The 17,338-nt window shown below is 37.7% G+C and overlaps 4 protein-coding genes across 5 annotated transcripts; 3 read left to right on the forward strand and 1 right to left on the reverse strand.

Moving 5' to 3' along the window:
- Positions 1 to 1,266: 1,266 nt before the first annotated feature.
- Positions 1,267 to 5,329, forward strand: LOC140782908 (plant cysteine oxidase 1-like). The gene is made up of 5 exons (XM_073129781.1): positions 1,267 to 1,908; positions 3,119 to 3,237; positions 3,331 to 3,484; positions 3,759 to 3,971; positions 4,834 to 5,329. Exons 2-5 carry the CDS (start codon positions 3,124 to 3,126, stop codon positions 4,950 to 4,952), a joined length of 600 nt encoding a protein of 199 aa, XP_072985882.1. The 5' UTR covers positions 1,267 to 1,908; positions 3,119 to 3,123; the 3' UTR covers positions 4,953 to 5,329.
- A 128-nt stretch (positions 5,330 to 5,457) lies between these two features.
- Positions 5,458 to 8,589, forward strand: LOC140782907 (pentatricopeptide repeat-containing protein At2g02750). Its single transcript, XM_073129780.1, has 3 exons — positions 5,458 to 7,874; positions 7,993 to 8,170; positions 8,289 to 8,589. Exon 1 carries the CDS (start codon positions 5,816 to 5,818, stop codon positions 7,688 to 7,690), a length of 1,875 nt encoding a protein of 624 aa, XP_072985881.1. The 5' UTR covers positions 5,458 to 5,815; the 3' UTR covers positions 7,691 to 7,874; positions 7,993 to 8,170; positions 8,289 to 8,589.
- A 474-nt stretch (positions 8,590 to 9,063) lies between these two features.
- LOC140781545 (histone deacetylase 1-like) lies at positions 9,064 to 14,376 on the forward strand. The gene is made up of 7 exons (XM_073127560.1): positions 9,064 to 9,812; positions 11,335 to 11,775; positions 12,307 to 12,537; positions 12,796 to 12,887; positions 12,968 to 13,037; positions 13,840 to 13,911; positions 13,998 to 14,376. The coding sequence occupies exons 1-7, from the start codon at positions 9,282 to 9,284 to the stop codon at positions 14,106 to 14,108; spliced, it is 1,548 nt and encodes a 515-aa protein (XP_072983661.1). The 5' UTR covers positions 9,064 to 9,281; the 3' UTR covers positions 14,109 to 14,376.
- A 649-nt stretch (positions 14,377 to 15,025) lies between these two features.
- On the reverse strand, positions 15,026 to 17,300 carry LOC140780901 (iron-sulfur assembly protein IscA, chloroplastic). 2 transcript variants are annotated; one of them, XM_073126606.1, is made up of 3 exons: positions 16,980 to 17,300; positions 15,637 to 15,861; positions 15,026 to 15,369 (listed from the first exon to the last, which is right to left on the reverse strand). In XM_073126606.1, exons 1-3 carry the CDS (start codon positions 17,128 to 17,130, stop codon positions 15,185 to 15,187), a joined length of 561 nt encoding a protein of 186 aa, XP_072982707.1. In that variant the 5' UTR covers positions 17,131 to 17,300; the 3' UTR covers positions 15,026 to 15,184. The 2 variants fall into 2 exon arrangements, with proteins under 2 accessions (XP_072982707.1, XP_072982708.1); XM_073126607.1 differs by having other exon boundaries at positions 15,637 to 15,858; positions 16,980 to 17,223.
- Between the last annotated feature and the right edge of the window lie 38 nt (positions 17,301 to 17,338).

The raw sequence follows: 17,338 nt of genomic DNA on the forward strand, positions 1-17,338 counted from the left end.
ACACGAACTTGATCCACTTCGCAAGATAGCCACGTAGGATGATCATCAGGCCCAACCCGTTCAAATCCGGCCCGAGCCTGAGATAGTAGTTGGCGGCATGGACTGTCTTTACGGCCCGGCCCAAAAACCCGACCCACTTTTCTTATCTATAGCCTAATTAATATTGCATGTATATTTCTATAATTTTTTTTATCCCACATTGCATATTTTGTAACTATATATCAATATATAAAAGTATGTCTAATAAAATATCACTAAAATATTTTCATATAAGGCCATTAAACTTAGCCTAATAAGATATACTATTTTTTATATTTAACTCATTATATTAGACCCATTATACCCAACTTAAACTCAATATCTAATGAGCTAATGGACCTTAATAGACTATAATATTCTAGTTCAGCCAAAATAATTAATGGGTCAGACCATTAACAAATATTTAAGTACGGTTGACTCGAAATGCCTAGCCGTCTAGCCCGTCCGATAATCACCTCTATATCACCTCTATAGATGTAACATTTGGATTACGACAGAACTCAATACTTTTCCTTTTCTTTTTTTTTAAACCCCCGACTCATGATTAGAATGTCATTTTTACATCCTAAAAATCTCATATAATTTAGCTGCAACTATTAATTTTTATATTAAAATAAATAATGTTAGCCTCTTCCCGCTTATCTTTTTTCACATAAAAAGTAATTTATTACTCAAAAAGAGCTCTTAGTCCTATTGCATTCAACCAACAAGTGTTGTTGAGACTCTACTTGAACTAACCACAGTAAGCAAAGATTGCTAGGGATCAAGAAGAGTTCATAGAGTCTAGAGTAAGTTAAGACATAATTCTGCAGAAAATTTCGACAAGTTTCGGAGTAAATGGCACCCTCCAAAGAACATATCTTGAACCAGACATAAATCTGCTACTCGAGAAAGACGTAGGATGTGACCCACAGGGTTATAAAATATTTTAAGTTATAAATCACATTCTCCGAAACCATACCACCAAAATTATTGTGTTATTTCCAAAATATCATTTAACCGAATATTTCTAACAAATTATTATTAAAATTAATAAACTCATATAAATAACTAAAATAGGAATAGAGGATGGTAGTTTTTTTTTTTTGTTTTGAATATAGATTCTGTTCTAATCCTGAATAGTTAAAACGGCACAATAATTTTGGTGGTAATTGTGATATTTAGAAAGTTTTAAAATGATAATTTCGTAAAAATCCGTATAAGAGAAAATAAGATCAAAGGCTGTTTGTAGTAGCCCACAGGAAACCGGGAACTCTTCGTTGCAACGGCCCCTGGTTTCCCATCTTAGACAAAGCGGTATTCACCCACCTTTCCATACCTCTCTACCTCTCCTTCGTCCCAGTTCCCACGTCCACTTCCCTACAACCGTCTTCTCTATATGGTGGGAACTGCTCAAAGACGCGCAGATATTTTGGCTAAACTCTCTCTATTATGAAGCCATACATATATAAGTATTAAAACTAAGGAACCCATCTTTCTCCTCGAATTAGATCCCACTTCCTTGTTCTGGGTTTTGCTCCATTCTTTTTGTGATAAGAAGTGGGCACTCTCTGGGGTCTCTAGTTTCCCGTAGTTAAGTGCTCTCTGGGGGGTATTTGTGGGGGGGCGTTCTCGATACGTTTCTGCGCCAAAGGTGGCTCCTTGATGAGGGTCGAGAGCAGGGGTCGGGTGGTCTCCGGTGGAGGCATAACGTCGAGCAGGAGCAAGGCGTTCTCGAAGAAGAAGAAGAAGCAAAGGCGGCAGAAGCGGTCGGATTCGATGGCGGGGTTGTTCAGAGGCTCTTCGAGACGTGTCGAGAGGCCTTTGCGGATGCCCGAGCTGGGTTCATTCCGTCGCCGGTGGATATCCATAGGCTCCGCGCCATTCTGGGTAGTCTTTATTCTTGATTTGTTGTGTTGGGTTGTCTTCTGAATCGTGTTCGTTACCGCTCTGAGATCATAATCATTGAGTTGCTCTCTGCTTAATCTATCATTGGCTGAGTGGATTTTAATTTCATTTGCTCCGACTTAAATATTGCTGGAGAAGGCATTTTAGAATTGTTGATTGAATTTTTGTTCTGATAGTACATTTAAAGAGTTGAACTTGATTAGGGAGGGAGTACAGAGGTATAGTTCAATAATGCCAATGGTTCTTGTCGTTGTTGGCGGAGTTTGAACTTTTTAAGAATTGCATTCTTCTCTGCCCAGGCATCTTTGAAATTATAAGTCATGTCTTTAACTGATGTCTTGTGCTAAAATGGTGCATGGTAGAATGCTTGGGGTATTTTAGTGTGCATGCTTCCTAGCATGTCTATGAGAACAAACTTTAGTGGCAGAAAGGATAAAATATGACTTATATAGCTCTTCCTTTCCCTGTAGTAGTACTATTTGAGAGTTTTGAAAGATGCTTTTGAGTTTATCATCCATAGTTTTGATTTTCATCAATCCTTAGTCATTTCTTTCCTGCCTTAGCATTTGTAGAATTTACTCTGACTCAAGTATCATTTACTTTTGGCAGCATGATCAATGTCATGATCTTTTTTTTTTGTAATATTGTAAATAAGCTAGTTAGTTTCACCGGTTTATATATTGTATTTGAAATGTCATAGGTGCTCAATGAGATATTCTTTCTGTGAGATTCTAAATAAGCTAGTTCAGGTTGCCCTGTTTATATATTGTGTTTAAAATGTAACCCTAAAACTTTTGGGTGAGAACCATTTGATACAGCTTCTAAGGTACTCAATATGTGCTGTAGCGTTCTTTAGTTGAATGTTCAATATCTCTGAAGATCAATGAGTTGATGGACTCGGCATTAAGCCTTAAATGATTCAGAGGACTTATCATTCATGTTATATCTACTTATACGGTGTTTTTAAATGATTCAGAGGTTTCTTGATTTCGAAAATTTAACATGAATTTTCAGGTATAGAAATTTTCCATGTAGGTCTATACCAGACAACCACATAATTAAAAAAAAAATAGTTGGTGCTAAGTGGGTTCATCAACACTGAAATTTTAGAAACATATCTTTCGTTGTTGTATCTAATACATGAGAAAACTTCTTCTGTTCTAATGATTTTTCAATAAATGGACTTGTGCAGATAATATGACTGCAGCAGATGTAGGTCTAACTGAAAACATGCCATATTTTCGAAACATTGAGTCACGTGGAGCTCCTCCAATAAGATACTTGCACATCTATGAGTGCGACAAGTTCTCGGTACCTCAATATTTTCTTAAAACATTACCAAATTTAAGTACAAATTGCCACTTGGATTTGATTATATCTCTCTATACTTGTAACGCTTTACAGATTGGTATCTTTTGTCTGCCCTCATCTGGTGTCATTCCACTTCATAATCATCCGGGCATGACTGTGTTTAGCAAGCTTCTTTTTGGCTCCATGCACATCAAGTCATATGACTGGGTTGATGTCCCTCGAGAAGCCAATGGAAACTATCCAAACTGTGAGTTCTGCCGTGATTTTTCTACTTTTTACAAAGGAACATTAACCTCTGTACTTTTCCCTGCTTAGTATTAATCTTGCATTTTCATTTTCCTGTTTGCCTTTTAAGCCTGGTTATTGTTCATTTCTTTCCTGTAATTTGACATTCATTCTTCCTTTTTCTTATCTTTTAAAGGAAACAATAGCTTTTAGTAGGCTGCTTTCTTAAGCTTCGGTTTTCCATAAATTTGACACCTATGCTTTTTTTTTTTTTTGGTCCCCTTTGGAGGAGGCAGTCCAACCGCCAGGAGTCCAGTTGGCAAGGATAAAGACTGATGCCATCTTTACAGCACCTTGCAGAACTTCCATATTATATCCGGAAGAAGGAGGCAACATCCACTGCTTCACTGCAGTTACACCTTGTGCAGTTTTGGATGTCATTGGTCCCCCTTATTCTGACTATGAAGGAAGACACTGCACATACTACAATGAACTCTTTCCTGGTGCAGGTTGTAATTCTTTTTTCTTCTCAAATTTCAGTTCTTATCACATTTTTTTCCTTCTGAATTTACGCGTCTTTATTGAGTCCACATCAGGGTACATTTGCCATTGTGCAATTGAGGTACTGTCACCGTCATACTTATCATTTTATTATCTACATGACCTTCGAATTAGTGGCTGTCTGTTACTAGATTTGGTTTTGGCATACCATTTGCAGATCCACATGGACCACCTCTTTCTAATCTAAGGATATCTTTCGAAAAATCTTGTTAAGGTAGCAGTAGGGAGTGTGCTGATTGTTTCATAATCCGTTGTGAATCAAGAAAGTATAGATCATAACAGCGTGATACTTGGGCAGTGAGTATGAATAGGTGTGGACCCACTATCTTCATATGTAAAGAAAATCTTTTTTCTTATGGAATCATCAAATTCTTGCTTCTGAATTTGTCACTCCAAGGCCCACAAAGCCACAATATTTTTTATTTTCAAAGTGATTGGCTTTTCAGGCTGTTCTGTTGCACCACTTTCTCCAGTCATTTGCCTTAATGAGTAGTTAGTGCATGTAACTAAGATTGAGTATATTGGAATACTTTCTGTTTGCCTACAAGCAACTCTTAACTACCTCATTCATCAAATGAACTATTCCACTTTTCCTGGACCACTAGATATATTTGGTGACCCAGAGTATTCTTAAGCTGTTCTCTCTTTCTGCACAGGCCTAGCTAGTCCTTTGACTTCTCTTTCCTCTTTAGCAGATTATAATTTATAAGAAAGAATCCTCATGAATTTAGATAGATATATCCAAGATACACTTGAGAAATAGCGCTGCTATAAACTACGGCATGACACTCCTGAATTCTTTTACGACAGGAGATATATTGTTGCCTGCCGAAGTCGAGGGACATGCTTGGCTGGAGGAAACAGAGAAGGCTGATGATTTTGTTGTGATGGGAGCTACATACAGGGGTCCAAGAATCGTGGAGCACTAACTTCCATTTGGTTATGGTGCTGATCCTTTGCAGCAAAGTATGAATGGACATCTATCTTTATAAATGCAAAAGCAAAAGAAGGGATGAAAGAAGGGATGAAAGAAGGTAGTTCTGACTTCTGATCTGTTGGACACTATACAACAACTCTTCTTTGGTCTTTTCTATTTTTTTTTTCTTCTATTTTCTTTCCTTCAGTGAAACATTCTGGAAAAATATTGATGGCCAGGAAAGCATGTATCCAAAGCTTACATCAGTTACCATTGCTTCATAGGGAAGTTTCAGTTCCTTGAGCTCTTAATAAAGAGGATATTTTCTCTTTGTTATTTGACCTGGTTCAACCTAATTAACGGCAATAATCATTGACTTATTTCTCCAAAGTCTCTCTTTCTGCCAAAAGGGAAATCAAAATTATCATTTTATTTTTTTGGTTAAAGCAGACCAACAGTTGCATTTTACTAGAGAGAGATTCCCCCCTTCCCCTTTTATTATTGTTTCCTATTTGAATATCTAGCTGAAAGTGATTAAATGGCTACGATTGCAGAGAGTGATCACATATAAATACACCTGCTTCTGCTGATGGACTAGGAAAAATCGAAAAGCTCAGATAACCTTAGGGAATAAATCGTTCTTCTTCCTTTTGCATTTATGTTCCTAGAAAGTCCTTTATTTGCTTACGTTTATGTATTTGTATATGGGGGAATTCTATTTACCCCTTCTTTTTCGTTATTTACGGGTCGGCTCATGCTATACCGGTGCTGTTGGTTTGACACCCTATTGTGAAGAAATCCTTGTGAAAAATTATTCAAAATATAAGATTGAGAGCCTTTTAGGATCACTGAGGTTGAATTAGAAAATAATAAGCCATGGTTAAGCCTATTCCTGAGTTGGTCTCCAACGGTCAATATAGACAAGCCCTGTCTTGTTACGCTCAAGCCCACGCCTCCTCCCTTCGACCCAATAATTTTACCTTTCCTTTCCTCCTCAAATCATGCGGGAAGCTCAAATCGATTTCAGAAGCTCAACAGCTCCATACCCAGATCATAAAATCCGGGTTTCAATTCGATAGGTACAGCGCCACAGCTCTAACAGATGCTTATATGAAACTCCAGCTGTTTGGGGATGCCCTCGAGTTGTTTGATGGAATTCCCGAGCCAACAGTACCTTCTTTTAATGCCATCATCGCTGGGTTTTCTCAATGTGGGCGATTTAAAGAATCTATTTGTGCGTTCATGCGCATTGCTACTGAAGGACTCCGGCCAAATTCTGTTACTGTTGCAAGCGTGCTGCCTACATGTAGAGTGGTTGAGGAGGGCTTGCAGTTGCATGGCTTTTCTACGAAGATGGGGCATGATTTAGACCGCCACGTTGCTACTGCGCTTGTTACAATGTACTCAAACTGCAGTCAACTTGGTTTGGCTCAAAAGGTCTTTGAATTTATCAGTGACAAGAAAGTAGAAAGCTACAATGCAATGATTTCTGGTTTTTTGAGGAATGAAGCATATTTCATGGCTTTGGATTTGGTTAGGCAAATGATGATTTGTTCATCTCAAGAATCCAATTCGTCAACTTGGCTCTCTGTTTTCTCTGTGTGCTCAAGTCTATCTGCTTTGCTGCTTGGTAAGCAGGTTCATTGTTATCTCTTGAAACATGAAGTGAGTCATGATGTCAAGCTAGGGACAACACTTGTCGATATGTACTCCAAATGTGGATCTCTGAGATGGGCATATCAGGTTTTCACTGGCATGGAAAAGAGGAGTTTGATAACTTGGAATGCCATGATCTCAGGTCTGTTAAACCATGGACACCTAGGCACTGGTGCTGAATTATTTCAGCAGCTAAGATTGGAAGGGCTTGAGCCTGATACAGTTACATGGAATTTGATGATTAATGGGTTTTCACGGCAAGGGAAGTTAGCTGAATCTTTTGCATTCTTCACCAAGATGCAATCGGAGGGAGTGATGCGCCCAAGTCTAGAGTCAATAACAAGCCTTCTACAAGTTTGTTCTTCCATGTTGGATCTCCGTCATGGCAAGGAGATTTTCGGTCATGTAATTCGAACTAGAGAAAACTTTAGTGATGAGGTTTTCCAAACAACAATGATCCATATGTACATGAAATGTGGACATTATGTTCATGCTCGTAGAGTATTTGATAGAATTGGAACGAAATCGAGTGATCCAGCAATGTGGAATGCAATGATATCAGGTTATGGAAGTAACGGTATGAACGAATTAGCATTACAATTTTTTGCAGAAATGCTAGAGAGAAGAATTAGGCCCAATTCAGCTACTTTCCTTACAGTTCTTTCAGTCTGCAGTCATTCTGGTCAGCTTAGAAAAGGGTGGGATATATTCCACATGATGAATAGTGCTTATAATATTAATCCAACTACTGAACATTTTGCTTGCATGGTTGACCTTCTTGGTCGAGCTGGGAAGCTTTCTGAAGCTTGGGATCTGTTGACAGAAGTTCCCAACCCTCCAGCTTCTCTGTATTATTCTTTACTTGGTGCCTGCAGAAGTTATTCTAATGCTGATCTAGCTGAAGAGATTGCAAAAAGGCTTTGTCACTTGGATCCTATTAGCCCGACTCCTTTGGTAATTTTATCCAATATATATGCAGGGAAAGATAGATGGAATGATGTAGAGAGATTAAGAAAGACAATGGTTTATAAGAGACTTTACAAAGTGCCTGGTTGTAGTTGGATTGGGACAAAAGCTAGTTGCAGCTTGCCTTGAAATAGACTTTTCTGAAACACTAGCATTTCAGTCACAAATGAGTCATTAGTAGTGGTACCTCTTCTTTGAGAAAGGTATACTCATGACTCATCTGATATTCTTAGACTTATGGAGAAGGTCTAATCAGTGATGCTCTCTTTTGAAGACCAAGCACTGTTTCATTCTCCAGTCTGAAGAACTGATTGTAAGTGGACACTGATCAATATGACAATTTCTGTCTGTCTTCTTTTGAATTCTTCCTCTAGTTTATACATTTGCAACTTCTTCTTGGAAATGGTAACTAAGTAATATATCTTCTCCAGGCCTTTGGAGGTAATATAGTCTTGAATGCAGATGACTTTGAAAATATGATTTTCATAGTCCACCGCTGAACGAACTAGCTAGATTTTCTCAGGATACAGCAAAGCAAGGAGGCCTACCTGAGGGCAATTCCACATATCCTCTTTTCTGATGATTGGATTGATCACTTCACTAAAACAGGTCTTTTATATTATATATCGGTCAAAATCTGCATAATCCTTCTTGCCAATGTTCTTCAGGAAATATTAGACATGGTAATACTGAACCTCATTGGTCACACTGCAAATTATTTTCACAGGATTGGTCATGGGTTGATAGTGGCTGGACCAGTTTCAATTCTGTTGTCTCAAGTGTTCCCTGCGGTCGAAGATTTTGCAAGTATCAAGGGGCAATATTTCGCTCCTAGTATTTTTTGATAATCTCATCACCTACTTCTCCTCGTCAATATTCGTCTTGTGATCGCTGTCACAAACCAGGTGTCTGTGTAGATGTGTCTGAACATTCTTGTATATTCCCGGATTCGAAAAAAATTGTGATTGTTTAAGTTTTGTTTCTTGCTTTTATTTAGTTTAGAAATATCTAATTATCTTCTTTGGACATGATTGAGATCTGTTGCTCCTTCTAATGACACCCTTGCAAGACTGAAGTGGCAAGTTCTTGGGTGGCCTGTTCAAGTTCTCAGAGATGTCGAATTTGCAAGGAGTTGGTAGAAGAGTGTTTTCAAAGAAAGAAGAATTTGCACTTTGCGCCATATTGCTAAAATGTAACAATTGATGTGCAAAAGATCCAAAATTGAAAAAAGCTATGCCGGGTCGGGCACAACCCGTAAACTCTAGGGTTGAACTCGAGTCCGATCCGTAATATGCGAACTTTTAAATATATTAACTTATTTGGTGACGATTAATTAGCCACTATGAATTGACTACTTGGAATGTCTAATGTCATATTAAATCACTGAATGCAATCAAAGATTTTTAAACTTACTTATTATAAATAATAATATTAAATTCTTATTTATTTTTTATTGGAAACTTACGAAAATAAAGAAGCCTCGTCTAAATCCTAATAGGAGTGAGTCTTTCCCACTTTCTAGTCTCTTCTCTTCTCTTTATTTAAGATATCCGTCTCTTCCTTAAATCGATCTAATTAATATTCGATACATCCCTTCCCCCCCTCTTCCACCGCATAATACTTCCACCTCTCCAATCTCCTCTCGGTTTGGTCTCCAAACCCCAACTAGGGTTAGGGTTTCGCGAGGAAGGAGACGAAGACGACGAGCTCTTCCTCCGCCATGGACTCGTCGGGTGGAAACTCGCTTCCTTCCATTGGCCCGGACGGCTCCAAGCGCAAGGTTTGCTACTTCTACGATCCGGAAGTGGGGAACTACTACTACGGCCAAGGGCATCCCATGAAACCCCATCGCATCCGCATGACCCACGCCCTCCTCGCCCACTACGGACTCCTCCATAACATGCAGGTCTACAAGCCAAACCCCGCTCGCGATCGCGATCTCTGCCGCTTCCATGCAGACGACTACATCTCCTTCCTCCGCTCCGTGACGCCCGAGACGCAGCAGGACCAGATCCGAGCCCTAAAAAGATTCAACGTTGGAGAGGATTGCCCGGTTTTTGATGGGTTGTATAATTTTTGCCAGACTTATGCAGGAGGATCGGTGGGAGGAGCGGTTAAGCTCAATCATGGGCATGATATTGCGATTAATTGGGCCGGGGGGTTGCATCATGCGAAGAAGTGCGAGGCGTCGGGGTTTTGCTATGTGAACGATATTGTGCTTGCGATTCTCGAGTTGCTCAAGCGCCACGAGGTACTAACGAATACTGCTTCTTTATCTAGTGAATCTGTCGGATAGTTGATACTATGAACTCTTGTAATAAATCTCCCTCTATTTATCACGGGGAGTCATGATAAATAGGTTGCTTTCGTTCGTCTTTTTTTCTTATTTTCACCCTGAATATGATGATTAGAAACAAACCCTAAATATGATAATTGGCTCGCTAAATAATCTTGCTTTATATTTATAGAGTATTTGCTTGTCTACATAATTTTAGATGGTTGCTCTAAATTGCACGAGCCAAAAATGTGATTTTGTAGGAAATCTTCTATTATGTGGCATTACTGGTTCCATGACCCTGCCCTTTCTTTCTGCATCAGATTTTCGTATCAATTCTAGTAGATTGATGCCAGATCAATAGCTAGTCCCCGAGATATATCAGATTTGGATCCTTTAATATTAGGTGTTCTCTAGTTGGCTGTGCAATTTTGGAAGAGTTCTCGGTGTAAGGATTCACTGACATGAATCCAATTCTCTTCATATGCTTTTGAGTTGGAACAGTCAAATTAAGAAATACTCTATTCTGAGCCTGACAGATGTTTTTCATTTAAAATGTTTGAAATCCTCTTTTAACAGTAGTATATTTGAAGCTATTTATCATTATTTCTCTCTTTACTGGGTAAGCAAGACAATATGACAAGATGTCATTAAGATACTTTTTTGGGGTAAAATGATCTTATCAGATTGATTTGAGTATTTCTTTTGACCATCTCTAATTGTAAATAGAGAGCCTTGAGGAAATTATCCATGAACTCTTGACTGAAGAACACTAAGGAATGAGTAGAAGATAGCATGTCCTCTTGGTAAACTACCTTAGAACAATCTTTGAGATGCTCCTTCAATGAGTTCTATCTAAACAAAGCAGTTATCAGCCTCTACTCCATTACAGTTGCAAGTAGCTTCCCGTCTCTCAACATGACCTTTGTTAGGTAACATATCACAGCTGTAAATTTCAGCACCCACACTCTTTACAGTATCTAGATGGCATCCTGGTTTATGGCACATGAACGTTGACAAGAAATATCATCTATCAGATACCTTCCAGACTCTTGATGATGCAACAAATTTATAATCATTTGATTAGTTTTTAAGATCACATCCATTGGCAAATATTTATTTGTGTTCATCAGATTAGCATAGTTATCTATCATTTCCTTGTGTGAGGGCTGGCTCTGTCGTATAATAGTTTAATGTTGAGAAATACATTGAAAAAAAGACATGGAATTTCACCATCATGGACTATTGACTATTGCTCCTTTTTGTCCCCTTCATCTGGTGGATCTTATGATATACATATATTTTTCTCCTGTCACTAATGCCTCTTATTGGAATTCTGACTGTCTGCATATAATAGTTCTACGCTGATATAGCTTCATATATATTTGACTGTATGGAATACATGTGTGTAGTCAATATGTGTATTTACTGAGTAGTACTATTTTATATTTTGTTTTTTTGCTTTACGTCATTGAATATTTTCTCCATCTATTTACAGCGTGTCCTGTATGTGGACATTGATATCCACCATGGAGATGGTGTTGAGGAGGCATTCTACACAACCGACAGAGTTATGACTGTTTCTTTTCATAAATTTGGAGATTATTTTCCGGGGACAGGAGATATACGTGATGTTGGATATGCGAAAGGAAAATATTACTCTTTAAATGTCCCATTGGATGATGGGATTGATGACGAAAGTTACCAATCCCTCTTCAAACCATTAATTGGAAAAGTGATGGAAGTTTTTCGTCCTGGTGCTGTGGTGCTTCAGTGTGGTGCTGATTCTTTATCTGGGGATAGGTTGGGCTGCTTTAACCTTTCAATCAAAGGTCATGCAGAATGCGTTAGATACATGAGATCTTTTAATGTGCCATTGTTGCTGCTTGGTGGTGGTGGATATACTATAAGAAATGTTGCACGCTGTTGGTGCTATGAGGTACCATTAAGCCATTCATTTAGTCAGCCTTCCATTATATGCGCACTGAATATGCAGACTAGTTTAGTTCGTATTTTATGTGAACAACTTGCAAGAAATAAAATATAAAATTCAATGCTATGCAGTTATATTCTATTTTCCGCATTCTGCATCTATCAATTTAGGTGCATGAGGTTTGCTACAAAAAAATTTATGCACCCTTAAATTATACTGTCACTGCAGTTCTTCCTTTCATGTTATATGTGTTTCCTGTTTGTCGTAATGTTTCTCTAAAGTTGTTTCAATTAAAAAAGTATAGAAATATCCTGGAAACTATAACCTTTTCCTTTTTCCAGCTTTGGAATTTGTATTGGATGAATTAACTTCAATGGATAATTTTTTATAGTTGTGATTTTGTGTCCTTTCTGGTGTGAAGAAAAAGCTAGATGGTGCAAGTAATGGTAGAATTATAGTTTTACTTGTCAGATTTCACTGTTACCTTAATGCATTGTCATCTATATTATTTCACTTTACTTTTTAATCATTGAGCAGACTGGTGTTGCACTTGGTACGGAGGTCGATGACAAGATGCCTCAACATGAATATTATGAGTATTTTGGTCCAGACTATACTCTTCATGTTGCACCAAGTAATATGGAGAATAAAAATACACGGCAGCAGTTAGATGAGATAAGATCAAAGCTTCTGGATAACCTTTCAAAGCTTAGGCATGCTCCAAGTGTCCAGTTTCAAGAGAGACCACCTGATGCAGAGTTTGCAGAGGTGACCTTTTAACTGGAATTTAGTGCCATTGAATCAATTAATAGTTATCCTAATAATTGGTCTGCCGCAAGGATAAAAATGTTATTGTTATTGTTTTTTTTGGTATATACATAATTTTATTTCTGTACTGAAGATTTGAACTACTGATTTTATTGAGTTCTCTATGAGGGTTTGAATCTCTTTATTGAGTAAGTTTTAAGGATGAGAGCTTGCAGTATTAATGTCCTCAAGTAACCTGATCCTTTGTTTGGTATTCAGCCAGATGAAGATCAAGAGGATCCTGACGAGAGACATGACCCTGATTCTGATATGGAGATGGATGATGCCAAGCCGTCAGAGGAGTTATCACGGTGACTATTTTCTATTCTGCTTTCTAATCTTTTTTGTTGCTCTTGCTTGGTTTCTGCTGACATATTATGGTTATTTGCAGGAAACCTTCAAACAGTATTCAAAATGTAAGAATCAAAAGGGAGAACGCTGAAAGTGAGCCTAAGGATCAGGTAACTATTTTCTTGACTTTGTTTCCACAAATTAATAAATACTTGAATTATGCATGCATTTCATAAGCATTTTAATTGTTCTTTAAAGTGTAATTTCTGTTATTCATATTGTTCTACCTATTGATTGATAACATAATAAGCATCTGATGTACTTACCTATTGTTCTTCTCTCTCTCTCTCTCTCTCTCTCTCTCTCTCTCTCTTTTTGAGAAAAGTATATATCTAGATTTTGTTATTTCCTCAAGATTGAATGATACAGATGGGCGTCCTCTTGGAGAACATAGTTCTCCCTTTTCTTTTTCATATATATATATATATATATATATATATATATATATATTATACATTGATATAGTACATAGGTAAGTACACCTCTTTTTCTTTTCTTTTTTCTCTCTTTGATTTTGTGCGATGATAGGGTTTTAATATTTATGGTTAGTCATTTCACTTATTTCTGCAAACTATGACTCGCTATGGTTGTAACATTGTATAGTATATTGAAACTTTGCATAGCTTTCTTTCCCAAGCGTGAATAATCTCATTAGTAGGACCTTGGATTATTTGGTTATATTATAAAAGAAATCACAAGATTAAATCAACACGGTAATGAACACAACCAGGGGTCCTAATTCTGCTGAGTATTGATTAGAGCTCTTCACCAGCTGTGAAGAGCTCATCCCAAACTGTGATTATGCCTTAAAAGGGTGAAGCATCTTCGGCGGTGTTGTTATCTTTGCTGTTTCCCCTTGTTAAGTTGCTAGAACAATTCTTTCTCAAGCTATTCGATTCATTTTTCTTGCAGGAAACTCATAAGGCATCTATTGAGCATGCCAAAGGTGCAGAGACCATGCCTGAAGAGATGGCATCTGCAAAGGTAAGACATATAGGCATCTAATCAAAGTAATTGTGCACTTCAAGTAGTGCTGATGCGTATTCAATTGGCAATGCTTTCACATGCAGCCTTCAGAGACCACTTCCATGGCTATAGATGAACCAGGCAGTGTAAAGGTTGAACCGGAGAACCCAAACAAGTTGTCAGAGCCTCCTGGTGTGATGTATCCGAAACCGTGATCTCATTCGGCGAAGTTCTGGTGCATTGAGATAAATATGTGCATGGTTCTGATCGTCCTGCCCTCTCATCTCCATCTGAATTACTTAAAAAGTTAGAAAGTAGCTAGAAGATGTCCCGCATTAAACTGTGAAAGGGCTACCAAGGTGCCTTGCCGAAGCATTATTTTACAGTGAGTTATAACAATGTAATTGTATAGCTAATTGCGCGGATCCGTGGAACTGGAAGAAATTGCTATAACATTTTTATGGTTATCTTGGTTTTCTCTAATTATCTCTTTTCTTCATGTGATCGCCGGTGATTTAGAGTGAATATGACACTGTTATGACACATGGAGTATATATTTTAGTCCCGTTTACTCGTGGATAAGATTAATTTTAAAAGTTTTAATTTTTAATTTAAGAAAAGAGCTAAGATCAGTATAAATTGTTTTAATATTTAATTGCATATTAGTATAGAAGGAATAATTATATTTGATGTCTAACGAAGATTAGTAGATTTGTATTAAAAATTAATAATATTTTTAAACTAAATGATGAAAATACAAATGATCGAATGTATAGTAGTCATAAATGTAGTAATGTGGTAGTAGTAGTAATTAGGTATTATCTAATCTATAAGCAAAACAATAATATCAAATTATTATTGAATTAATTTTTAAAGGCAGTATGGATTAAGAGGAAAGACTGAAAGAGAATGATGAATTAATATACTTAATGTTTAGTTATTACATTAGAAGAGCTTAGGCTTATTTTTAAAAATGTGCAGGAAAGGAGGAACAATCAAGCAAGGCGTGAGTTCATCACAAGTAGATCTTTCGTGAAAACAGTTTGAATTGTCTTAAAGTCGCTCACTACCTATTCATGCTTGACATCAACTGACTCATTTTAAAGATGCATGCAAAGAGAGTACGTTCAAGTTGTACAAGGTTGGGATGTTTCGTCCCAACAGTAAATAACCAAAACAATAGTTACATTATACACAAACTGTTTTTTGCATTTCAGTATCCTAAGTTTTTGAAAGACATTCACAAGATGATGCCATACAGAGGAAAGAAGATCCACGTAGTCACCTACAATTAATTAGTACAGGATGCTTCTTTGCTGCTGTTGGTGATACCATTGTCTTCAGTAGCAAAAGATTTACCACAACCACAGGTTTTTGTTGCATTTGGATTCTTAAATGAGAAGCCTCCACCAATCAGTGCGTCACTGAAGTCCAGTTGCATACCATATACAAAGAGGAGGCTCTTGGGATCGCAAACTGCAAAATCAAAAGCACAAAAGATGTATCTCAGGAAAATTCTATAAACGATTAAAAGCTGAAATGAAGTTCAAGTAGGCAAGAAAGTCTCTGAAAACAATCCATAGGTAGATGTAGCTTTTCTTTAAGTTCCAAATTTAATCAAGCATCAACCATAAAAAGAATGGTCACTCCATGTTTCCAAGATTTAGTTCATTAAAATTCAAAAAGCTGGAGGAACATAAGATCACTTAAGACACAAGAAAAGTTGGGCGAAAAGGATATTACCTATCTTAAAACCATTATATTCTATGGTGGAGTCATCAGGCCGCCTGTTGGCAAGATTCTCAAACTCCATAGTATAGGACATTCCAGAACATCCACCTTGCTTAACTCCAATCCTTAGGCAGAGATCTTCATTCCTTTCAGCCCTCATCTTACTGAGATGATTCAGTGCCTTGTCACTCAATGTAATTGCAGGTGCAATACTACCAGATGGTGCTGCTGCAGCTGCTGCAACATCGCATAGAAAAACAGTATAAAAAAGAAGATTACTTGGCAAAACGTTTGAGTGCTTTATGAATTTGTTACAAACAATCTGAGATTACAAGATGTTGCAAAAGAATGCATTAGATGAAATAAGAAGTATTTAAACTAACAGCTACTGTAGGTCAACATTCTTTCCTATTCTACGCAAATATGCAAATGGTGGTTCACATGAACATTTATCAAATGTCAATGCTGCATAAAACCAAAGAAGATACAAATTCCAGTCACCAAAATTCATGTGCAGCTGCATATTCACAGGTCAATTTGCACAATCATTCCCCTGATAGCTCTCCTACTGCAGTCACAGCATGCCAAGGGCATGAAATCGTCCAAACAGATGTGTCCAGCAATAGATAGAAACAAGGCAAAATCTAACAGTCACCTTGCATTAATGTAAAGGGAGAACTCCCCATACCCATATCAATTGCTGGCATGTCTACCTTCTTCTCCTCACGAAGTATACACAAGATAAAATCTTTAAAAGCTCTACCCAGTTGATCCACTCAAAATCCAGATGATTTTAATGTTCTCACTACATAAAATAAATACACCTCTATGCTAATAGCATGACGCAGTTGTTCGATCTACCTACTCTCCTTCAAATATAACACATGAAAACCACAGCAAGATGATCTTCCTGTCTATGAAGCCAGTTATACTTCAGCAATAGTGGACAGAGTTTGCAGTACCACAAGATGTCAGGGAAGCATAGCTCACTACGTAACACAAATACAGGAGAAATTTGATCTGCTAATTGTAATTGATCAAATTAGCCCCCCTTCGATTTCTATACAATACAATCATTTCAAAACTGTATACCTAAACAGATCATTATAAAATAATTACTCGTAGCACCCGATCCCTTTCTTTTCCTTGGTTGTATCAGATCAATTAGTGAACCCACTCGTTTCGTTCTTGGAAAAAAGAAGAAGAAATGAATACATCAAACGGACAAATATCGCCGTCAATGAGAGCAAAGGGAGAAGAGAATCCAACATTGACTTGAACATCAATAAGCAATATAAGTTGGAATCACCGATTACAAAGAGTCCGAGAGGGAGAGAAAGAGGGAGGGCAATCACCTGATGCTGCGGAACATCGAATCGAGATGGCTCTCCTACGATTAAGATCAAGAGAGAACGAAAGAGAAGAAGAAAGGGGGCTTAGGGTTCGGGAACCCTTCTCAGACACACGGCATAGAAGAGGACTTAGGGTTCCCAATGAGAGCGCCATGAGAGAGAGGGAGATTATTCCAAGAAATTAGGGAAGTAGGAGACGCATGGATTTTTCTTTTCTTTTTAAATTTTCCCTGATCTCGATCGTGCCGCCTTGCCAGTAGATCGTCTGCAGCTCAGGTTGTAGGCGTCTATTCCATTCGGCAGCTTGGCTATCACTGATTGGCTAAGAATCACTATTGAACTCTACCTTATATTCTAGAGTG

Source organism: Typha latifolia, chromosome 2 (assembly GCF_019914945.1).
Source record: "Typha latifolia isolate L0001 chromosome 2, TyphaL0001v2, whole genome shotgun sequence".
Lineage (NCBI taxonomy): Eukaryota > Viridiplantae > Streptophyta > Magnoliopsida > Poales > Typhaceae > Typha > Typha latifolia.